Source organism: Mugil cephalus, chromosome 19 (genome assembly GCF_022458985.1).
Source record: "Mugil cephalus isolate CIBA_MC_2020 chromosome 19, CIBA_Mcephalus_1.1, whole genome shotgun sequence".
Lineage (NCBI taxonomy): Eukaryota > Metazoa > Chordata > Actinopteri > Mugiliformes > Mugilidae > Mugil > Mugil cephalus.
This window is the reverse complement of record NC_061788.1, coordinates 11,076,921-11,102,467: the sequence shown is the minus strand read 5'-3', so window position 1 is coordinate 11,102,467 and position 25,547 is coordinate 11,076,921. Positions and strand designations below refer to the sequence as shown.

General features: G+C 44.1%; 1 protein-coding gene across 3 annotated transcripts in view; it reads left to right on the top strand.

Annotated features, from left to right (window-relative positions):
• The window catches only part of LOC124996498 (mediator of RNA polymerase II transcription subunit 13-like), a 72,944-nt gene that overhangs the window by 7,201 nt on the left and 40,196 nt on the right, over positions 1–25,547 (top strand). For all 3 annotated transcript variants that reach the window (XM_047569582.1, XM_047569581.1, XM_047569579.1), the window contains one exon: positions 9,764–10,001. In XM_047569582.1, the coding sequence (XP_047425538.1) occupies positions 9,764–10,001 (238 nt within the window). The remainder of the gene's footprint in view (positions 1–9,763; positions 10,002–25,547) is intronic.

The following is a 25,547-nucleotide window of genomic DNA, read 5'->3' as shown; positions in this document are numbered from 1 at the left end:
TGTTTTTAGCTACTTCCCTCCATAATAGAATCTAGTTTTACTCCAGTTATCCTCAGCGGAGACACTCCTCCTGCCCCAGATACATTTCCCCCCTAATAATATAATTACAATCTCTAATTATCAGATGTTTGTTGCCACACTATCCCTGAATTGAACCCAGATTCTGACCGTTGCCTGGTGGTTTGATCCGTTTCAAGCAGCAGCTTGCGTTTTGCGGTGCCGCGGGGCTCACCACCGTCACACGGGAGTCCTCGGCTTTGTGCAGTCTCCTCACCTGATGACGGGCGCACTGACAAAGAGAATTTCTTTAAAGGGAGACACTGCCCTGCTTGTAACTGGGCAAATATTTTCTGCTGGCCAGACAGCTTTGCCAATATCATGGTTGGCTGGGATTCAGTTGCAGTTAGAGCCACACTTAGGTTAAAGAGCTGCAAAACAAGAGGGAGGAGAGAGAGGGGGGAAAACATTAATGTTGTCCGCTGTGCTGTTGCAAATTCTAATTATCATGTGTTCATGTTCCATTGAGAGATTATCTGTGACCAATCAGAGGGGTACTTGATGAGAACAAACACATTATGTGCAGACTGTTGATTCACCGCCGTTTGTGGTGCATTGATTGTCGCTCCTCTGCCAAACGGCGCTCTCTCTCATCTTGAATTAGGCAGACACTCATGATTTTTCGGATGCTAATGACAATTTGTACAGCTCAATTTCAGTCCTGGCTCGCTTTGTTGAATAAATGGACATCGCAGCACAATGGGGAGGCACAAAAGGTTTTTTACCGGTATTCACCAGACATGACTGAGTGAGACTGGAACCGTAGGACGAGGCGTTTAGGCAGGGCGGTCCTGGCAAAGACGCGAACATGCCACGGCGCCATTGTATCTCTGTTGTAAAGGGTGAATGGACACAAGAGGAGGAATTGAGCGGGATTACGCGAGTTTGCGTGCGTGTTTTTTTGACTTTTAGCGTTAAAGCTCTGATTGTCTGCCACTCCCACTTCGTAAGCAAACAGCAGATTACAGACAGCAGCCAGGTGAGTTGCAGGTTGAAACCTGTTCAGGTGTGACCTGCGGAGAAGCCAGTGGCACAGCCCTGTCTGTGTCCTTCTCTCACACCTACGAACGCACTTTCTCGCTTTCCAGGTTTTCCTCTTTCTATTTTGTTTATTCAGTGCGTAACGAAACAAGGAAGAAAAAAAAAAGTCGTGCCGACTTGCGCTGGGTTGTCATTTTATCTGATAGCATCCCCGTGGAAAAAATCAATGCAGGAAATTACAGGCCAAATGAGATATTTTTCATACCGCTTATCCTCCATTTGCCCAATTTCAGGAACAATCAGACTATTAACTACTTGTAGCCATTTCAGAAGCCTCCATGCGGTGCTAATTGTACAATTATGGCGCTGAATAATTTTTTAATACAATTTAAATCATGCTCTCGCTACAGAAACATCGGCGAGTAATCCTATACGGCAGTGATTTTTAAGCCAAATTGCGCCCGCGAAATTCCAGCTGCAAGGGAGCAGACGGAGGCGTGGCTCTGCTCGGCGGAGGCGGCGTGCACGTGCGGACGCACACCGTGGCCCCTTTGTGATTTTTCAGAGTACAGTAAAGAAGTGCATGAAACGTTAGATTCCCGCTGTAACCCTGGAGACAGATATATCAAAACTTGAACACCTTCCTGAATTCCTACAGATGTTGTATGTTGCCTAGCGACTGTTTTTACTCTCTCCTTCCCTCTCCGTCCTCTGTTGTTCTTCGTCTTTGTGATTCTCAGTTTTCTGTCTTTGTCTTTCCCTCGTCTCTCCCTCCCCGTGGCTTGTCACAGTTAATTAAGTTACGCCAGAGACACTAGTAAAGCAGCGACTGGTTTATTTATTTGCATGTTAATAATTTAGGCTGAGCAGGACTGCTGCTTTAGCCTGTCCCTTAATGCCTTAAAAGCAGCCTGACGCTGCAGCTTTGTGTTATTGTATTTGGCAAATGGCCGGGGATCTCGTCCCTCAGATGTGGCCAGCGCCACTTGTACACAAAGCCCCGCCGTCCTCACTGGTCTCGCGTGCGCCGTTCGTCCTACTCCTGCCTCCCTTTGTGTCAGGTGAGAAGTCACGGCTTGATGGAGGCTCTCCGCGCCGTGATTGGCAGGTCTATCCGTCACTCAGCCCAGGGGACTCTCGCTGCTCTAATTAGGTCGCTTGGCTTGCTCACCTCCCAGGGCTGGATGCTGCAGCGGAACACAGATCAAATGACGGTCCCCTTGTTTTGCAGGGACTTGTAAAGGTGGTGGCAGGAGGCAGAGGAAAGGCATCTGTTTAGTGTCTGCGGCCCCAGAGGCCTTATTTCTACACCTGTTTGGTGCTTTGGCGTCGCTCTCGCTCCCTCACAAGTGCAGTAATGTGCATCGCTCTTCATTTGTGTTGAAAAATGCCAGAGGGGAGTACGACTCCTTGTGGGTTAATTTGATTTTAGTGGGTTAATTGATGAAGGGGGAGTCGTTGCCTGTTCTGATTTCTGCCCCCGGCTCTTCTAACTGGTGACTTCTTCCGTGTTGACTCGGTGCCGCAGCCTCCCGCTTCACTTACGTGGTCTTTGTTTATGTTTATCCCGCGCGCTATTTACCGCCCCGGTGCGTCACCTCGGATGCGTTCGAGGAAAATCGTGTCATTAAAGTTGTAAGATTTCCAATCCTGTTATTTTGTGTGACACCACGGTTGCTGTGGCAACAGGCGAGCGTGGTTGGATCCCTGGGCAGCTGCCCCGTCAGAAATGCACCGGAGGAGCAAATAAAATCCAGTTTTAACAAACAGCCGGTATTTCACCTTCTCCACCGATTTCACGCTGCGATTGCCGTGAGTAGACTTTCGCACTCTAAAAGGTCTTGTCTGGTTACCGTCTGCTATTAACCGATCAGCTGTCAAAAAAATGCCCAAGTGGCTGTTCTCTTCTTTTATAAATGCAGTTAACTATTATAATTCCTGAGGCTCCTTCACAAGAAAAGTGTCCTTCTAGTTAACTATTTTTATTGTGCGCTTTTATTGTCGCTGATTTGAAAGCGTGGTTTATAACGGTGAGATAAAATTACATGTGGGCATTTGAATCACGACAAAGGCTCTATATATCTACATGTCTATATATATATATATATATATATATATATATATATGGTAAAAAATGTGTAAAGAGTTATTGAATGAACGATAGAGAGGTTGTCTGCTGGAGATAATTGCATTTCCCCCGTCCTTTGACATTGAATCAAAGAGAGATGGATACCTTTGTGTGCGCCTGATAAAGACAACAGGTCTTATCTAAGGACTCCCAGGCATCGCAAGAGATCTGAACACACCCCAAAATATTGGCAGCTTGTCAAGTGCCTAACCAGATTTGACGTTGATGAGAGAGCCGTGCCACTCTGACAGAGGTAGCGTTTTGCATGTGCCAAAGGAGGTAAAACTGCTGATGCAAGCTGTCTCTCAATTGCCTAGAGTGCCTTCTTTGTCAGACTATCAGACTGCGAGGCTCTCGCGCTGTCGTGAGATTCTTAAAGAAGAAGCGTCTCTCTCGGAGGTTCTCTAAATGCTTACCGTCGGCTTTGACGGAGCGTCTATCCGCTGAGATGGACGCTCCAACGGTCAGCTGCAGGAAAACCTGGTAGAAAAAAAAAAGATCCTTAATAATGTTCGCACGTACACTTCTACACTTCTCATTCTACTCAACGAGGAAGTGTGTCCAAACTTTTGAATGGTAGTGTACACCGATCAGGCATAACATTATGACCGCCTTCTTAATATTGTGTAGGTCTCCAGTATATAGACATGGGTCTTCTTAGGGTGTCCTGTGGTTTCTTTCGGGTCCTGTGAGTTCTGGCTTGTTTCAGTGCATCCCACCGATAGTTGATCACTTCGGGGTCTAGTGAATTTAGAGGCCAGGTCTACGCCTTGAGCTGTTTTCCATGTTTTTGAGTTGTTCCTAAACTGTTTTCATGCGCGTGCCTGTGTGAGGCTGCACCCTGCTTCGGATGAATGCCAGATCCAAAGGTTTCTCAGCAGAACACTGTTTGTATTGCTCGTACTGTTACAAGACGCCACAGGTGTTTGCCGTTTTAATGTTGTGGCCGATCGGTGTGTATCATTGCATGTTATTTGCATGTATTTTTTCTCTGTTGCATTTTGAAAGGTCGTCTTTTTTTGGCAGCTCGGTGCCCTTAATTCTTATATTAACCGCCATCTGTGATGAAAGTGAAAGTATGCGCTCTGCTCTGCTCTGCTCTGCTCTGCTCTGCGTGTTTGAATGCTGTTGCGAGTACACGCCTCTCTCTCTCTCTCCGTCTCGGTGCTCTTTCCTTCCCAGAAGCGCTGCGTAAACACGCGTTTAGGTGCATGTTGGGAAGTTCAAGAGGGCCATTCACAACTTTATGAGAGGAAAAAACACAAGAGGTTCCAGAATATTTTCTGACTGGAGAAGCTTTTCGTCGTGCGTGTTTTCCTCTCGGCCTCGTCACTCGGGCCACGGCGGCGCCCTCGCCGTCGGGAGATCTTTAAAGCGATGCACAGAACGCATCGCTGTGTTCCAGTGTGACAGACATTTCTAGAAACAGAAACCTTTTCTATTGAAGTCACATGGTTTACACTTTACTCTCTCTGCTCACTGATAGCGCAGTGAATGCAGAAGATTAAAGCACTGACTTCCATATTTTCTTTTGATTGCAAGCACATGCCTGGTGGACTGAGGCTGACCTCGGACTCTGTCTTCCAACACTGCCTCCTCAGCTCTCTGCTTTGGAGTTTAGATGTTTCAGACGTCCAAAATTGCATGGAATGAGAAAAGACGACTTGAAAGATTTCAGTGCTTTCAGTTCTGTCGGGTAAAGAGTTAACAGAATATTATGAATGGAGTGCAATCTTCTGCGCTCACCTGAAAAGATACTGGAAACATTTCATTATCTGTTATCTCTTCTGTTTACTTCACAAAAAGACATAAAGAGAGGTGTGTGTGTGTGTGTGTGTATATATATATATATATATATATATATATATATATATATATAAAAGCCAAAAAAGAGAGTGTGAGATACTCCTGGCTGTATTTGTGACAGTGAGAGAGGGCAGAGAGATGAGAGAGCGAGTGGAGACGAGAAAGATAATAGAGGTGAGAGTAAGGTCAGAGCTTTGGTCCGTCTTAGCAATTGAAGGAAAAGCTCTTGTTTTTGGTCCTGCACTCAATCAGAAATTGAACCGAGCCAACCTGCAGAACAAGGGGCTTTGGAGGAGTGTAGGTTTTATTGACGGTGAAACAAAATCCGCCCGCCTTTTTTTTTTTTTTTTCCCTTGACCCCTTTGCCTCTTTGTGCCCCTGCGGTAGTGTTTAAAAGAGACGGCGAGCGCTGCCTGGAATAATCTTTGATTTGCTCTTTCGCACCTTGAAGGATGGAGAGGAATTTGCTGCTTACGCTGGATGTTTACCGTTCTGACAGACTGACAGTTCTCCCCACCCCGCAAACACACGCACCGTCAGAACCGCTGATGGCACAAAAGGGCTTTGGCCTGATTGGCGATAGTGAAATCCGAATTTCCTAATCCATTCCATTTTTTTTTTGCCTCATTTAGCATCTAAATACTTAAGCCACTGTGTTAATTATCAATTTTCTTATTGATTAATCTGTTCAAAGATCAAACTCTACATTTCAACGTCCGTTTTCCCCCGATAAAATTACCACCTAAATGATTAAAGGTTGTGTGTCTTCGCGCAACATGTTTCCGGACTGATTTGTCGCTGAAGTTGCAGAGATAATAGCTCAGCGTTCACTTTGTTCCCGCCCTTCGCCGCGATGTCGGCTGACTTCGCACGCTTGACGGGTTTTCTCTTATGTGTTACAAGTGGCAATTTATTCACGCGAACGCGAATGTGCTGTTTGTTAACGCTGGTGTTACCGACCCCGGAAGTCTTGAGAAGTCGTGAGAAGCGCGTCGACACACGACTTCTCAAGTGCGGCGCAGACAGACGAGCAGACCTTAGCTGTCGTTTTGCCGAAAAATAACCGGACATCAGCTGGAAAACACGTCTGCCTCCCTAATGCGCGTCAGGGTTCCTGAGCACTTCTGGCCTGCACATCATCACAGCTGCCGTGCGTGCGACAGCGTTAGTGCGCAGGCATGTGCTTGGAAATGCCTGCGAGCCTCTAACTGCAGCTCTGCTCCTCTTCCCGCGACTGTGCCACAGCTAATCCTTTGCAGGAGTTCAGCAGGGTGTTAGGTCTGTGGTTTCCACGCGGCCAACAAGCGCTCGGCACCTGTGTTTGTGCACCGTTGTAGTAATTGTTACTTGAATGTTTGATCTTGCTCCGGTATGCAAATTGCACAAGTGTGATGTGGAAACTTGAGACCCACGCACACTGACAACAGGCGTTCTTGTTTGAAGTAGCTAAGTATTGGTATTATGCCCATAAAAAAGCAGTCATATTCAGAGATTTGTAACTTTATCTTCTTTTATTTTTAGGAGCAGGAAAGAGACGTTTGAGGATTTTGAAATGTGGCTTTGGAATGTCTCAGCATTCATTGATTGAACTGCTGTGAAATTCTCCACACGCGTTCACCAGAGCATAAATCCCTCTGACTTTGGTCATGTAACAACTTCCTCTTTTACCACAAAATGCAACGACAGCGGCACATCTCAGCAATTATTATTGGATAGATTGCTTAACGTTGAGCACACTGTGTCATGGTGACCAGAGAATAAATCCTACACACTTTGGTGAGCTGATGACCTGTAGTCATGGGAATGAATATATTATTTTTTTGTGATATGATACGTCTCAACAATTATTATTGCCGTGATTTGAACACACACTGTCATGGTCCGCGGAGAATAAATCCTTCTGACTGTGGTGATTCGCTCCTTCTGCTGCCACACAACTGAAATTTGTGGCTTTCTGTGAAATGTGGCGACAATTATTATTGGATAGATTGCCATGAAATTGAGCACACGCTTTCAGGATCTCCACAGGATGAATCCTACTAGCTTTAATGATTCAATGACTTCTTCTGTTATCATAAGATAGTGTTTTGTGGCTTCCAATGACTTGCTAAAAATGATTAATATTACCAGAAGTCTCGCCTCTTCCCCTGTATTTAGTGCACCACATCATTTGTGGCTTTCAGCGAAATGTCTCAATAATTGTATTTGGATAACAACTACACGACTAAATACTCGCAAACAAAACATTAATATTACCATCAGTCTCACCTCTACCCTGTATTTAGTGCTGAGTGGCAAATGTTAGCATGTTACCACACTAAACTAAGGATACGGCATCTGACGTAATGACTTCCTCTGGCGACACATCATTGAATTAGGTGGCTTTCAGCAAAATGTCCCAACAGTTGTTTTTGGATAACGGCTAAATGACTAAATATTCGTAAAGAAATGATTAATATTACCATCAGTCTCGCCTCTACCCTGTATGTACTGCTACATAGCAAGTGTTAGCATGCTAGCACACTAAACTAAGATGATAAAAGCAGTAAAAATTATGACCGTTATTGAAGCATCCCAACACTGTTGCTGTGAGCATAACTTGCTTGTGTTAGAATTTAGCTCAACGCGGCTCTGCAGAGCTGCTAGCATGGCTCTAGATGCTTTTTCTTCTGGTAAAATAAATACACCAGACTCAAATTCCTGCGCTGAGTATTTTTCTTCAAACATGTCTGGAGGGGACCATTTAACAGTCAGCTCACAAGAGATCATGTTTTGCTTTACCAAACAACTCGTTTGCTTTCATTGTCGAGTATATTTTCTGACATTTCGCTTCCCCTCATCTTCGCTCCCGATTCAGTAGCAGCAGACAGCTGCGGCGAACGGCGGAGGAACTTTTGACATTGACTGGGAGTGACGAGGCAGTGCAAGCAGATGTCTTCCTCTTTGCTTTGGGACAAACAGCATCCTTGACCTTGTCATGGCTAATTTTAGGGCTTGGCTTATCGCAGCGCCAATGTTTATATCTTCCATTACATACACTGTCATTACAGGACGGACTTGTAATCATGCGTGCGTTCTGCAGTTGGGGTGTCGGCGAGCGCCATGTGCATATGCGCACATGAAGCGAGCGCACTCGCGTTTAAGATGCCGCAGTGTTCACTGTGAGCAGATCTGTATCTGTAGCAAAAGATGATGTGGATATGTTGATATGTTGTAGAGCGCACACACCGATTGCCTCGCATACACGGCCGATTCGGACAAATACAGTACCTGCTGTGTTTGCGCGCACACACAGGCGTCCTCTCCCTCTCTCTCAGCCATCAAAGCTGTGGAGCTTCCTTTTCTTCATCACTCTAAGCCACTCCAGGCTTTAATTTCCTTTGAGCTGGCCCCTTTCTACCTGTCGCCGTGTTAAAGTGGGTCAGTGTTTTTGTGTTTTTCTTCTCCTCTCCGTTGGTCTTGGATGGCTTGGTGCCGGGGCCAGTGTGCCAAACATGATCCTCACAGCTGGGTGAACACGGGGGAGGAGAGGAGGGCAGCGAGAGATTTCTCCCCTCCCACCCTCACCCCCCCCCCCTCCCCCCCAGCCTGCCAAATCTCTGTCCTGTTCGACAATGCCTCTGCCCGCTCGGGCTCATTCATGCGCAAATGCAAACACAAAGACACAAAGTTTCCAAAGCATATATGCGCGTCACAGGGTTGCTGGTGTTTCTACACCTGTAACATTTGAGGTGCGGGGTCTTTTTCTGGCTCGTCACAAGCTGCCCGAGTGTTCTCCGCGCCCAAGTCAGCAGTATGCAACGTCAACACCTATCCTCTCGTTAGATTAAATTGAGAAGATGCGAGTTGCTGGGCCAGACTCCAGCCATTGACCTCTGCACTATTTCCTTTTTTCGTGCCTCTCTAAGTCTCGCCTTAGCTGTGTATTTCAGTGCAGGCTCTCCTGTAGTACCTCATTCATGGGTTTCACTCAAGGCCATTCTTTATGATTCATTCTACAGCTCCTCTCTCCATCAATAGTTACACAGATGTTATTACACCTTTACAGCAGCAGCGAGCAAAGGTATTGGTTAAATAAGGCTAGAACAGCACAACAGGGAGACGTTGAATGAGCATTTACACAACTATAATAGCTGTGTAAACAGCGTTTATGGAAAATACAACGTAATTTGACGGCGCCTGAGCAGTTATTGATTAAGCTGCATGATGAACCCATTCATGTGAAACGCAATATGTGTCTGCACTTTAGGCAACATAATTCACGCTGCAACCACATCCTTAGAGGTGACTGTGCATTGTTAAAAATCCCACATAACTGTATTACTTCTGGTGAAATGCAAGAACATGCTTCCTCATCGACCCTTGTTTTTTTTTTTTTTTTTTTTTTTTTTTGCAACTCACATCTTTCCTACATAAAAAACAAAATTGCGAGCCAGTTAAATTCCCAGCTGGCCAGGATATTCAATGCAACGATGTAAAATGCAGAAAAACGGCAAATCCTCCGACTCTGGTGAAGCTTCAACTCGAGAACGCAGAGTAATTTTGCTCGTAAAGTTAATCAAACTATTACGCAGTTGTTAAAATAATTGCAGGTTCGATTTCTGCTGTCTCAATTCTCAGCAAATCAACAAATTGCTTCAACATTTACATTGTGTTTAACCATGTTTGGACTTAAATGACTTTATTAGTGACTCCACATAATAACGATGCCTAACAAGTGCTAATTGAAGGCTGTTTAATGGGCTGTTTACTGCTGCGATGCTTTAATCATTATTCTTCCCTCTTTTCCAGGCGGAGTTGACGGGCATTAAATGGCGTTGCTACAGCTTCCACGGCGGCGGCGAGTACGGGCCCGTGATCTCCGCCCCGGCTCAGGACGACCCGGTCCTTCGTAGCTTCATGCGCTGCGTGCAGGCCAACCTTCTCTGCGTGTGGCGGCGCAAAATCAAGCCCGATGGCAAAGAGCTGTGGATCTTCTGGTGGGGCGAACAGCCCAACCTCTCCGATGTGATTCATCAGGAGCTGGAAGGTGAGAGGCTCCCTTTCCGTTCATCTCAATTGTTATTATTTTTTTCTTAATCTGGTCAGCCATCACCTCAGCTGCTGTTGTGCTCTGAAAGTTTATCTTCGAAGCCTGTGGAGATCGTATCGCCTTATGCTTGCTTTTCATTATGCTGCGCTGGATTAAATAGACGGGTATTATCACACGGAACGCAGTCATTTAGCGGATATGTAGATGTACAACATGAATCGGTGCCGCTCGAGTGCCAAATAAACTCGACTTTTATATTCCAGGATAACACTCATGCATTATACATGAGCTAACGTATAGCAGAGTTCAGTATTATGTAGATTCGAGCTGTTCAGTCTGCTGCGCATTTGAGCCGCGCGCTGTTTGTTCAGGACGTGTAGGGCACATTGATCTGTTTTGTTTGGCGCAGTCCTATTTTTTGAGCCTCATATAGCACATATCTGAAATGTGTTTGCTTTGCAACTCAAGTGTTTATATGCTGCTTCAGGACTATCACTATGATGAAGCACGCAGCAATGGAGTAGATTTTTCTTGCGAGTATTTGCTGTGTGTGTGTGTGTGTGCGCGTGTGAAAATTACACTGAGATATCTCACTCGGGAGGGAGCGCCACTGTCAGCACTATTGTCCCTATTTATAGAAACATTTGCATTATCTGGCCGCGCACGTGTGTAGAAGTCTAACGTATCGACTAAGCCTCGGGAAGACGGGGAGAGGAGGAAACAGGAGAGGGATTATATCGGGTTTGGTTTAGCAGAGCAACAGTCAGGAGGGAAAAAGAAAAAAAACGGGAATATTGGATGGAGAGGTTGAAGCGGTAGCGAGGATTCCAGTCTTCAGTCACCTATTAGAGCTGACGTGATGTGAAAAGGCTTTCTCAGGCAGTGTAGCAGGTATTTGACAGATGTTCTTACTGCTGCCGGGGAGAGAACCGTTTTTTTTTTTACGGCGTGAACACGTGTAATAGAGAAAGGTACATTTTAATCATCTTATGTTTGCATCACTAACGCGGGGCTTCCTCAAACATCCAAACTGCACTCGTACTACACAACTCTGATGTGATAGGACCGTTCCGAGAATGATTTGGAGTGTGCCCTGTCTCTTGCCCCCGCTGACCCTCTAGAAGATAAGCAGTTACACATATAGCGACCACAAACACACACAGCCAGAGTAGTGGCTGTTAGTGGTGTGAAAATTTAGCATTAGCTAACCAATTTACAAGAGGTGGACTAAAATATTGATTATAGGAGTATTTGATTAGCACACTGAGGTCCAATAAACTTGCAGTAATCTTATTTAATTACGTTTAATTGAACTTTTGATTTCCTCCTATTGCAGCTGTGTCACTAATTGTCTCTTTATGAGGTATGGGTATCCTGCACAAGACTTTTATGCCTCTCTTTAAGTGGATCCTTGTATTTTGTTACCACTTAACTAATCATTAATTGTATTATGAAAGTTGTCTGCTGGTTGTGGTTGTATCTACAAAACACATCAGTCTCTGTCAGTCTCTTATAGCCGACAATCGGTTGCTAGTAGACGTTCCAGGCTTTTTTAAAATTTTATTTCCAGTCTTGAATGTTTCCTGAGTGAAACAACATAAAAATATTGCTAGTGTACGGACAGAACTAGCTCTTGAGTTTGGCCTTTGAACCAAAGTCGTGGACGGTGTTTCTGTGAGGTAAACCTTCGGGAAACTCTGTGTTTGCGTTATCAGTTAATTGTCACCTAGCTTGTGTCCTCAAAGTTGAGATTAGCATGCCCACTTTGCATCGGCAAAGATTGCTCCACCTATAATTGCTGCAACGCGCAAAATTTCATCAACATCCCTCGGCCTCTTCCTGAGTCCATAAATCAAAAACGCATAATATCGTTAAGACCAGAAAAAGCGGCAAATCCTCCTGTTTGAGCCGTCAGTACGCTCAGTTACGCCGCCATAACCGTGTGTGTTTTGCAATGTAACCCATTAATTCATTAGCTCTCAAATTCACCGTTTCGTCTTTCACTGTGTCATTTGTTCACCCCCGGACTGGATAGTTCATGTGATTCGGTATGGCATCAGCATTTCCTCTAATTTATCAGACACTGTCCAGTTGTGGAGAGCTCGTGTTCGTGTGGAGAGGCTCTTGAGGAGGATTACTGTACAATACAACAGATGTACAGACGCTCGCACGTTCTCTCTCTCTCTCTTTCACACACACAAGTTCTGCTTACAATTATAAAGATAAGACTTCTTTACTTCTCTCTGTATAATTCCTATTAAGCGCTGGAAATAGCACACTGGGTGGGAAAAGGAGTTGATAATTGTTAATTAAAGTCAAGCTGGATTCCCTCCAAATTACAATCAGCTGTAACAAAGGGAATATCTGTGTTTTTACCAAGTTCTGAAGAGCTACGTATCCGAATATGTGTTCACCATGGAAATGTTTGACACAGAGCAGCCTGACTTTTTCCTTCTCTTCTCTCACCTTTGCCGGTTTCTTATTTCTCTGTGCGTGCTAGCCGACCTGGCCACTACATAAAATATCTACTGACCCGATTCATGATGTGCTGAATTTATTCAGTTGGCCAGAGTCTCCTCTTCCTCTTTTTCTCATGTTTTGTTTCCAAGAACTTGATGAGGTGCGCGGCCAGAATGATTTCGTCACACTGTTTAAGTCAGCCGCTCTTTGGTGGTTTCACATTAAGGCTATCAGTGCCAACAGTGGAAACATGAGATGCAGTGATGTTATCATTCAAGCAAATACGGTCATATTTACACAGGAACAGGAGATAAGCCTTTTTATTTGCTCTTGCTTGGCCTCTACTACAAGCTCATCCTATTAACGAGGCGAAGACACCTCCTCCTCTGTCTGCTCTGCTAACAATCCAGTGACACAGAGCGGCCCATTTGATGCCCATTTGATCTGAGGTGACGGAGCAGATTTGGCTGACTTCCCCGGGTGCATTTGTTTAATAAAAGGATTGCTTATGCAAGTAAAGGAAACACAAAAACCTCAGCCCTAATCTAATACAAAATACTTATTATGGCGGCTAACTGTTGAATGTGCACGTGTCGAAGTGATGAATCTTTTGAGCAGCGGTTACGTCTGAATTAATCATGGCTTTGAGACAGCGGCAGCAGCATGTGCAGCTATGATCCAGTGTTACCTCTCTTGTTCTCCCTCGCTGTACTGCAGCACTCTCTGCTATTGTCTTTGGTTCAATGACAAGCACTAAGGCATCAAGTTCAACTCGCGGAGACTTGCTTTCTAAAAATCAGATGGCACCGGCCCTGTTAATGTATGCAGCATATTAAAGCACAGTGTGGGCTGAGCGCAGTTTGCGAGGAAACAGAATTAATGTGTTGAATGGGCTGAGTCATCAGCGTGTTGCCAGCACAGCCGGAGAACAAAAGTGACATATTTTGGACGCGGAGTCATAAATATGAGCGCACACACCTGTTCTCATGCGCGCTGGCGGTCATGTACAAACACGCGTGCATACGTAAAAAGCGCGCGCGCGGAGAGGTTAACGTGGTGGCTGAATACGCAATGTGGTCATTATGGTTACACAACAGAAGCATCACCTAGCGTCCAGCTGATCCACAGAGACACAACAGTCTGCGGTGTGTATTGTCATCACAGCTACACAAGCACGCACATCTCTTTGTGTGTAACTGCTGAATGATGATGAGATGATGGTTTGCAAGGAGGGATATGTCATCATGCGTCTAAAAGTGGAACTGTTGCATATATTGATCGACAGCAATTGTTTGAGTTATGAAATGGTACAGTGACCTGTATTTTATTTAAAGAGAGTACATGTCACCAAAATGTAAAGTTACTGTTAAAATAACTTTTAATCGTTTTTTTGGAAAAACACAGTTCCATTTTAAATGTACCTACAAACCAATGTTAAAGGTCTTTAACATTGGGTCCGCAACTCCTAGAGGGTACGTGGAGAGGGGGGTCACAAAATCTTTGGTTGATTAGACATATATATATATATATTATAAAATTTCTTTATATATGCATTAACACGAATCCAACATATTTTATTAAATGGATAAATGGTGGCAGAAGACGTTATCTTTCAGTCAACGCTCCACTCATTTAGCGAAACAGGAGCTGTCTTAACAGCGCCCTGTTTCACACAAAGCGCCACGCTAGATTTGAACTTCCTGTACACAGTAGGCCCCGCCCCATCACTGCTGAGCCAATCACAGGGCTGCATATTACACACTGACTCCTCCCCCACAGTTGGCTGAGAGCCTATTCAGTCCCTAGGTGAAATCCAGAAGTGCTCAGGCAATATTAGCAGAAAAGAAGCTAACAGTGCAGCTCGCTCCCATCAGCCAACTACTGAGGCTAAAATGGATCACTTTGTTTTATTTACTTTATCTTTTAACTTCATATATAAATATATATATATATACTGTTACATGTTTGAAATAAAAAAAATGAATATTTGGTAGACATAGAACACAACACATTTATAAGGTAGGGGGTCCCTACTTAATCTCTCATCAGTTTAGGGGTCCTTGGCCTGAAAAACGTTGAAGACCCCTGCTGTAAACGGTGAGAGTGAGCCAGCCTGTCCTGTTCCAGAGCTCTGGCATTGGTGCACCTAAATGGAATGCAGCCATCCATTTAGCAATGGAGCCAGTAATGTGCTTTTCCTGCTATGACATGTCCAAATATCTGTGCGAAAAGACCAATTAAAATGCTTAATAAGGTGCTAGTCCGTAGGTAAACACGTAATCAAAAGTGTTAAACAGATCATGCTTCAGGTCACAGTGAGGTGTGTGTTTTGTGTGAGGGCAGTGGACCATGAATCTGCGAAGAGCTCTCGTAGACGGCATCGCTGGTTTAAATGAAGGTGTTGCTCGTCTGAGAGACGAATCGCTAAAAAATGTGTCTGACTTGTGTCCGGTATAAACAAGGCCTTAGTCACAGCTGGCTGCATACAGGCACACAGTCAGCTGGCACATCACACCGGCCAAGACATTCTCAGTAAGATCAAATAATGACCCTGCTTTCAAATTAAATGTGTAATTTATTGTTTTTGAAACAAAACTGTGACGCACGCAAAGACACATATGGGCAATATTTAGGCATGTTTATAACTTGTGGTTCATCTGTTCCACCAAATGGGAATTTGATGACACAGTTGTAAAAAATGTTTATGACCAGATCAAATAACACAATGTAGAAATTCTGAAATGAGGAATGGAGTCGATGTAATCGCCAACAACTTATATGGACACAGCTCACAGAAAGTACCTAAAACTTGGAAACAGTTTGAGTTGGCATGTGTGAACGTATCGGGTATCAAGATTTACAGTTTTACTTCTGTTTTCTGGATCATTCTCACATCTTACAAATATTACAAGGAATTTACAGATTTCAATTTTATAACTCCCACCACTTTTTATTTTGATTCGACAGTGTAATCTATTACACTGTGGGAATTATTATTTCATTTAACTCAGTATTTTTAGACATGGGGGTTCCCCAGGGCTCAGTATTGGGCCTCCCCGTTCTCCTTTTAGACTAAGTCAGGGGAGCTGTGTCTTCACATCACACAGCTTTTTCCTGCTGCTTGGAGACTAGCAAAACTCTACCTTTACACTCCCTGACAGTGGAGCAATATGACACATGGAGCCTGGTAAAGTGTCATCTCGGGCCGAGCCGTGTTCATCTGTGCATGCCTGCCACATCAGAGCAGTGATCTCAGCCTGCCACATCTCGCGACTCAACCTTCCTCTTCATCTCATCCAGAAAATTGCAGTCTGAATTGTCCTTGGTGTCCCCAAATTGTTTATGGCTATAGCTATACATACTGACTTTAAAAACAAAACTCCTGCTTTCAGGTCATGACCCAGGCCAGACACCTTGCTCTGTTCTAGTACAATTGTCTAGTTATGTCTCCCTTTAACTGCAGTGGCCTTGCAGTCTCCTTTTTTTTTCCTATGGTAGAATGACTTTCTCACCTCAGTTGGATGAGGATGACTCATTACCCCTCCTCCATCCCAACTTAAAAACATACACCCGAGTCATATCTCTGTTTTTATTAAACCTCTGCAGTTACCTGTTGCTCTGTCTGAGATTCATACATCAAAACTGAAAGCATACCCCGTCTCACATGTTTGTTTTACATTTTTCTTTTTTCATTCCATTCAGTAGAAGAACGACCTCAAATATTCTAACGTAGCTGTTGTTAATTCGCAGACGCCCTTTCGAATGAATAAGGACTCAGTAATAAGTGTTACATGTGCTGTGCAGTGGGTGAGGGATTTATGAATTTCAAATTATTCTGCTGTTGCACTCGGCAATTGCTCCGTATAAAGGCATCAGCTTGATCACTAAAATGGAAATGTCAGTTTGTTTTGTCAGCCCACGAATGAGTTCAATTAACAACGGGACAAGAATACCATAATGGGATTGATTACGGATTTGCTGAAGAGGGTGTGGGTGTAGTGTTATCTAGTGAGGAGTTTCTACGGCGGATAAACCGAGGGCTGATGACTTTGATAACACCATAGGCGGTGCTCCTGTGTGCCACCAAAGCAGCATGTGGTCAAGGTGAATGCAGGTGCAGGAGGAAGAGTTAGAGGGCTATTCACTTAGCATCGCGTAGCAGGTGTTGGCGGTTTAATCCATGCTGTATGATCAGAATATTTCCGTCTGAAGATGCTGAAATATTTATTATCATGTGCATGGCAATCAGATCCATTTAAGAAATTTGTACTACCCTCACATTAAAGCTCCCACTGGAGATGAACAAACAAATATTTTTTCCCATATATATATATATACATATATACATATGTGTATATATGTATATATAAGAGCAAGTGTAAGACTTCCACCATCCTGAGCTTTCCTCTTTGGTTCTTGAAACTCTAGTAAAGCTGAGAGGAATACAAAGTAGGGGAAATTCAGCAAAAAAAAAGAAAAAAAAAAAGATTCTGACTGGAATCAATCCTAGCTGGGGGTGAATGTTGTTCCAGAGAATCTTAACCACACTGTCTCAAGGAAATTATGTGCATATTTAATTTAAAAGATGATCTTAAAGACTGCAAACTAAAAATGCACCGGGGTACGAGGCAGCGGAGAGATAATTACGCTCCATAAATTGAATGCGCGGCGTTGGATTTGCCGAAATTGACTAAGAAATCAAACGCACGCAAAGCACTTTTCCTCATTATCTTACTTCCAGATGTCTTTTAGCGTCATATTGCTGCTGTCATCGCGGGTTACGATGAATGCGAATGCAAAGCGAGATACAGACGGAGTGCATTAGAAACCTTGGTTGTGCATATCCATTATCTGTTCAATGGTTCGCTCGTGCGAGATATGCGACTAACAAGTGGATTAGAGCAGCAGTGTTTATGAGAAAATAATGGAATTAACAACACAGAAGGCAAGAGTGTGAATTGTACTTGTGGGTTTAAAGAGGGTGAAACAGAAAATAAATCTCTGCCAAATACGTAGGGGGAATCTAGTTTGTCTTCTGTGTTTTGAAAGCTGCAGCTGGATGCTGTGTCCTTCAGAAACAGAGCCGGGTTGCCTCTTTTTTTTTTTTTTTTTTTTTTTTGGAGCTATAGGGTTTTGTGGAGGGTGTGTATGTACACACCATGACAGGTTGTGTGTGGCTCGGCTGTGGCCGTTATCTTTCCTTTAGTGTGTCTGTAATTGGCCATGGGTGTGTATGTGTGGGCTGGCAGAGGTCGCAAGGTAATTGTCCTGTGGAAAAATGGCTGCCAAATGCATGTGTGTGTGTAGCGGAGCGCAGGAGGGAAGGCTAACCTCTGCTTCCATCTGTCCACGTCCGGCTGTGAACTCATAATCTGGCCTGTGGAGACAAACCCTCTTCACCACTTGCCACCTGCTTCAGAAATACAGGTTAGATTGAGGTTATTACCGTTATGGATCTGCTGGCAAGAATGCTCAGCTACCTATGTTATAAGTGCCATGCATAATTTCCTGTGTGTTCTGCGGCTTGGCCCGGCTCTACTGGATTTGCATTTTACACATAGAGCGAGCTCATATTTCTATCGGGCAGGAGTTTGCGTTGTGCGCGGCTCTGACATGTTGAGCATTTCAAACGCTACCTCGGCGAGAAAGCGCCACGCCCGGTATACGCTTTGCTCTAATTACAATGTATGCACCTGTTTTAAAGAGATGCACTCCGACAGTCGGCGTTTGCGCTCGTTGCTCCCCGGGAGAATAAAGGGACGGCAAATGAAAACGAGCACAAGCCAGTTTGCCATCAGTTGGGACGACGCTAGGCGCGATAATTCAAATCATTCAGGACAGGTATTTACGCACGCGTGTCCCCTTCGGTTAAAACGAGCGATCATTCTTGACATTTTAGGGAATCAGCTTAATGAAGTGTGAAAACAGTCATTAGTGCTTTTATGTGGTGGTGTGTATGATGAAATAGTCACATTTTACACACATAAAAGCGCCAGATTCACAGCGTTTGTAACAAGGTGGCTGGTTGTAACCCCCGCGACAGAGCTCGGCTAGCTGTTTCCCACAGTTTGCAACAATTCATCGAACCAATCCCCTAATGTGCTCTTCTTCTCCCTTTTTTTTTTTTTTATTGCTTTCTTTTTTTGGCTGAATCTCAGAGTGGGCGTACAGTCTCCCCAATACATTGACAGATATTTGCACCTGCCCACCTAATGGCGCTATTATATCCCGCGCAGCATAGCCTGCTAGTCTTCTACTTCTAGGTTCTCCTCGAAGCGGATTAATAGTTTCGCTGAAGAAGTCCTTCACGGCAGCAGTTGTTAAGTGACAAGTGTCCGTTTCGCCTCCCTGCTTATCACAGCCCAGATCCAGACCGGCGATCCCGAAGAGCTGCCTCTCCGTCTTTTAGGGAAAAGCCGATGACAGCGAGCGAGCAGCTGAATATGCCGTGCACTATAACCTTTAAGTTATAATGGGGCCGACACTTTCTCGGGTTCGTCGTGGCATGCTGAAGTTTACCACGTGGCAGCTGTAATGATCCCTTTCTCCTCAGCTCCCCCATTCTTTTCCTGCGTTGCTTTTTTTTCGCTGAGCCGCTGCCACCGATATCCTCGGAATGACGCCGTGCGGCGGGAAATTAACAGGAGTTGTCACATGTGACGTTACAAGAGCGATTGCCCCTCCCCTCCCTCCCCTCCCCTCCCTGCCTCAGCACTGTGTCATTGTGATCCCTGCATGCACGCACAGCAACAAAAACTACACACAGCGAACACGCTCCCTGGATGCATGTTGAAGGCTGTCGCACAGAACAGGTGCCACCGAGCAGAGCGCATTTCTGACCTGGTAATGTGGGTGAAAGCGGCAATTTCCTTCCACGCGGGTTTTGTGAGAGAAGCATTTAAGGTTACGACTTGCAGTCATAAATGGGTAAATAGGAACTGGATGTTAAAGATTAACAAGACGGCGGCCACCGAGGTCGGCCATGGTAAAATAAAAACGTACAGGAAGCGTGTAAAGGAAAGTCAATGAAAGTGAGAGACACTTCGGGTGAATCTGAATATATATATATTTTTATTTTCGTGGGCTGCTATCAAAGAGAAATATTCATGGGAAGCTTCTCACACTTTCGCAGATCGAAAAATATATATTCATCATCGCTGGCCTTCTCCAAAGGTTGAACAGTGTGACTGTTTTGTGCTCAGATCCATTCCTTTACTGGCAAAAGGGAAATAAAAAGAAGCACAACTCAGGTTTCAACCTTTATTGAGTCATAACGGAGAAATGCTGGAACGGCTTCCTCTCACAATGTGATTTTAATAAAAAATAAATTAAAATCTAGCCTTCATCTAAAACAACTGCCAAGCCACTTTCCTATGTCAACAAGTTTTACTTGGCACCCGCTTTTTCCTCTGACGCTCGCCTCTTTCAGCCCTCTCTCCATCCCCCACCACCTCCTCCTCCTTTCGGGCTTTGTTGCTTTATTTCTTCCTCCTCCCTTGTTTTTTTGGGGTTGCGCTCTGTGATGTTAGGGTGGCGAATGTCTGCAAGCACGCTCAGTTCCCTGGCAAATAAAAGGTGTGGGTGTACGGTTGCCAATCAGGGCCTACTCCTTCGTCTTTATTCCTCCGGGGTTTGTCTTAGGAACGGCTCTCAGGAGCAAAAACTCAAACGGAGGGAATGAATAATTAGCCTCCCCAAATTTCGCTTGAATCGGGAAGTAGGTCGCCCGGCTGACACGCACGTCTCAATGGGGAACAACCTCGCTGAAAGAGGGAGACCTACGGAGGTTATTAGAGGCCCCGCAGGAACGCTGGCGATAGGGACTTAACAGAGAGGCAATGAGGAGACACATGCGTTTGACTTCTTTTTTTTTTTCTCTCTCTCTCCCTGTCTGGCTTTGGCTGGTGAAAAAGTGAGTCACATGTGGAAAGCAGCAATTCCATGATAGCGAAAAAAAAAAAAAAAAAAACAGAGCAAGAAAAGAGGGGAGGAGGGGCGGGAAGAGTGGGGAGAAGAAGAGGGAGGGAAAGGACAAGGCAGAGATACATGTAGGGAGGGTGTGTGTCTGTGTGTGTGTGTGTGTGTGAGAGAGAGAGGGAGAGAGAGAGAGAGAGAGAGAGAGAGAGACGGGAATTCATGCTTCAAAAAGAAGAAAAGAAGTGGCTTGTTTGGAGGGAGAGCAGAACATCTGTGATTTCTCTTTGGGCAGTTAGATAGGCTGGGGTGTTCTGCACATGTTCCTTTTCTTTTCTTCAAAAACAACTCGCGCTTATTTTTCAAAAAAATCGGTCGCTTCACACCTCCTGTTTACGTCTCTCTCGTTTAATATCTCAAACGAGAAAGGATGAGTCTCTAACAGATTTACTTGCACATTCGGATGAAAAATTGTTGCTGTTTTTTTTTTTGTTTTGTTTTGGAGGAACTTCAGCTTCTGGCTTTTCCTCCTTGACGGGCTGAAGAGAGAGCAGAGGGGAAAAGTGAGCCAGCAAACAAGGACTGAGGAAAAAATTGCCTCAGTCATGTTTACTTGTCTGTAAATTTGTGGGGAAGGACTGAGAATCTCTGATTTCCCTCCTCCTCTTCTTCTCTCCTCCCCTTGTGGGCTGTCAGGGCGTGGCCCATGACCTCCTGACCTCCTATGTGCATGTGTGTGTGTGTGTGTGTGTGTGTGTGTGTGTGTGTGTGTGTGTGTGATGGTTGGGGTGAAGTTTCCCAGCTGCACGGAGAAGGGGCGGAGGAGAGTGTGCTTTTCCTTCACAAGCTTTCAGTTTTGAAAGAAAAGCCACAAAGTGAAAGAATGAGAGCTTTGTGTGTGCATGTGTTTGTGCGTGCGTGCGTGCGCATCCGTGCGCGCGTGTGGGCGTATCTCCGAGAGAAAACGAGACGTGGAGACGAAAACGAGGGGACGGACGGGGTTAGAAGGGGTTTTGTAAGAGGTCGGGAGAGAAGGGGAGGTCAGGAGGGAGTCCGGGAGCGTAAATGTTGAAGACAGCGGTGAAAAAAAGTGTGAAACGGAGTTGAGGGGTGGGGCGAGCTGTGAGATGGACGGTGGAGGTGGGGGAGGAAGGAGGGGAAATGAGAGTATCACTTTTCTGTTAGCGCTCAGGAAGATCAACAGTTTAGCGCTAATGCAGACTGCGGGTTTAATAGAAATCCCGAAAAAGAAGTGGGCTTTGTTTACTTTGTTTACAAAGCTCCTTTTACAAAGGCGCCGGTGACGAGAAGCTGCCTTTCAGGAAAAGGAAAGAAAAAAAAAATAGTATTCCTCCAACCTTGAGGAAGGTTGTCGGACTTTAACAGCCCTTTTATGCGATGCTTTCAAAGCACTATAAGCGGGCGCGTACAGGAGTCGCTCAGCTCCACCTTTGGCGTGCCTGCATGTATGCAAGATTAATGTTTGATATAAGCATATAGATCGTGGGCTGACGTTAATGCTGCCTCAGGCTGACAGTTTGGCAGCCGCAATACACTTCCATTTCACGTTTCCACGCCAAGTGCATTTTATTTATTTATCTGACAGTGTGGCCCACAATAACCTCTGCACAATGAAAACTTAAAAGCGTCTGATAGTGAGGAGGGCTAAGTCACACGAAAGCACCGTGGAGGTCTAGTGTGATAATAGTGAGATGTTTTTGGTATCAGATCTCAGGGTCTAAAAATCGCAGGTCTTCAACAGGGAGTCCGTGACCCCTAGGGGGGCCGCGGAGGCACTGCAGGGGGCAAAATATTTGGTTGATTAGACATTTTTTATATCTTTTAAATTTAAGTTTTTTTTTTTCAATACGCATTAACATGAATCCAACATATTTTAGTAAAGGGATAAATGGAGGCAGAAGACGTTATCTTTCAGGCACATGTTTGAAATTAAGAGAAATAATAGTATTTGAACCTGTGTATTATTTAATAACTTAAAATTGAATGCAAAATGATAATAGTAATGTATATTAATAAGTGACGCAAGGCTGAGTTTAATGTAGAACACATTGAAGACCCCTGGTCTTCAATGTGCAACTTATTGCAAAGCCATTAGAGGCATTTACAGTTACATACTTATAATTGGCTTTTAATCATGTGAAAATAATAATCAGAAACACTACTCGTATAAATATATATATAAATAAAAGCATAAATAAGGGCATCTCTTCTTCAAATCTCCAGTCTAACCTTAAGCTAGAAGAGAAGAGAAAAATGACTTAAAAATGAAGCTCCACAAGCGCATACGTTAAAATAAACAGTCGAGGATTAAATGGAATGAATACCGTTGTTGTTGCCTGCCATCCTCCTTTTTGAAGACGAGCCAGCTGCCTTTGATATCTGCAGTTTGTGAGGCCCCTCAGCTTGCATCAAATGACTGCAACGGCCAAATTGATTTTTTCCCCTGGCGTTTTTTTTTTTATCACAAGCATAGAAATGCTGATTTTGTTGCAGTAACCAGACAATCAATGTCTCCACAATAGTCCTGGGGGGAGCACGGCTATTTGTTAAAACAATTAGCTACGAGGAAAACTAAATTTTTGCATACTGGAAACATCCGCATGTTGTCATGTAGCCTCTGCTCTCAGTCGGGAGCATATTCAGTCACACCGGGGACGACAGTGACTGGTAAACACTAAATAATGTTGGAGCTGTTTGTTTTGTTAGGTGTTTACGTCACTGCTTTCCTCCTTGCTGGATTCATAATTGGCTGTTCTTTCATCGTGGTGTCGTGCGAGCCAAAACAGGGAAACAAGCACGCACAAATTGCTAATAAATAAATAAAAATTGATCACGAATGGCAAGTTCACCTTCAGATCTTCAAACTCCAGACTACTCTCTACTAACTCCAATAACAATGGCCAAATGATTTCTTCTGTAGAAAATCCTGGACAGTATTTGTCACTGTACAGGAATGTTTGAGTAGTAATAACCAACATTAGCATAGAGCAAGTGTATGTGTTCACTTACATGTTAATTGAAGTTATAAGAACTTGGGGAAATGGTACGTTTAACAGGAAAAAAGTAATGTGTGGTAAATTTGCATTAATCTCGTGTTAGCTATGTAAATCACGCTATTAATTGCGATTGAATATTTTAATCTATCAACTGCATTAATTTTAACACATGTTTTTCCGTTCCCGTTAATAATTGAAAGCGCATCCGCTGTGCTTAAGAAAGAAAGAAAGAAGACAAAAAAAGAGGGGGATCAAAGCGCATTAACATTCAATTCCACTTTATTCGATGCTGCTCATTACGATAGATTTATGGCTGCCATTTGAGCATTTTTGTTCTCACAGCACTTGAAACATGTGCTGCTACTATACAGATATTAAATTCAACGTGATGAATAGTGACTTGGTGATGTCAGCCGCCAGACGTATTTGCTGACTGGCAAACTATTGATCTCTGCAGTACTTTGCAAGACTTCACTGAAAAATGTGTCCTCATACTGTAAGTGCTCTAAGGACCAGACAAGGACTAACACAGACACCCCAGACACTGCTATGAATGAACTGCCACTTGGTCTGTCTGGAAAGAGTGGGGGACTATCTATCTCTCCCTCATCCTTGAGAGAGAGTGAGAGTCTCTAGCGTCTCCCTCTCTAGTCTCCCCTCTAGTGGCAGTTAGGAAGCCCTGTGGAGTCCTGCTAAGCCTCTCAATAGCTTGCCCTGCCTCCCACCTCGAGGCCCATTCACTTCTAATGAGGTGCTCAAGTGTCTGTGGCTTAACATGAGGGTCAACACACAGGGACGGTCCCTTTTTACGCTGCGAGCTCCACCACTCAGGCAAATGCTAAAGTGATTAAAGATACCACGCTCTTATGTTTTAATCTGCAAGCGTCTCGCTTTGATGTGCGTTAGTAGGAACGCTCGTCAAACTCTAGTCATTCTGAATATTTACAGCCTTTCTCTGTAGCGTATACTAGCATATTTCAATATCAATACTATAGGTCTTCAACAGGGGGTCTGTAACCCCTAAGGGGACTGTGGAGGTACTGTAAGGGGGTCGCAAAATCTTTGGTTGATTAGCCATTTTTATATATTTAGTTTTTTTAATTTTCCCCCACAAATTTAAATTTCTTTAAATACACAGTAGCACGTATCCAACATATTTTAGTAAAGGTATAAATGGAGGCAGAAGATGTTATCTCCACTACATTTAGCGATACAGGTTACTATCAGGTTCCCCGCAATTGGCCGAAAGCCTATTCAGTCCCCGGGTGAAGTCCAGCAGCACGCTGCAATATTAGCATAAGAGAAGCTAAGAGCGTATCTCGCTCCCATCAGCCAACTACTGAGGCCAAAATAGATAATTTTGTTTCGTTTACTTTATCTTTTCATTTCATATATATGTATATATACTGTTATTACATGTTTGAAATAAAAAAAAAATGAATATTTGATAGATATAGAACACATATAGTAGGTAGGGGGTCCCTACTTAATCTCTCACCAGTTTGGACATTGAAGACCCCTGAGATAAACTATTTTTTTTTCCTTCTGTGACCCTACTATGACAACTATCTCCCTGTCGCATTATTTTGACATCCACGGATATTCACTGACTAAATGGGCATCAAAGGAAGCATCACCTTGCTCAACCTGACCAACAATCACGATCTCAAGGTCCGAAAAAGAAAGGCCGTTAGCATCAACGACAAAAAAAAAAAAAGGCTCTTTAAGTTGCAGCCACTCTCCTGCCTCCTGCTGCAACCATCAGTCAGGCGCATCACTGTTGATCATTCATCAATAGCTTTCCTCCGATGCGGTGCTTTGGCGTAAACTGAGGACAGGCTGTGGGGTTGCGCAATCACAACAAATAATGCGATTCCAAGTGAGTTCACCTTTATTTAAACACATGGATTAAACAAGTATGGACAGGCACGGGCAGGGTTCAGTGTCAGGTTGTTGTTGGAGACCGGTTGGTAACTAAACAACATGAAACAGTGAGAAGAAAAAGAGAAGTAGAGTGCGGATTATTGGAAGGGTGAAGGTTTCTGTTCCTTTTGATGGTATTGAATATTTTCTTGTGCTTCTTTTACAAAATGTACCGCCTGGTTTCTGCTGAGTAACTGTTTATTTATCCTTGTATCTCATTTAAAAACAA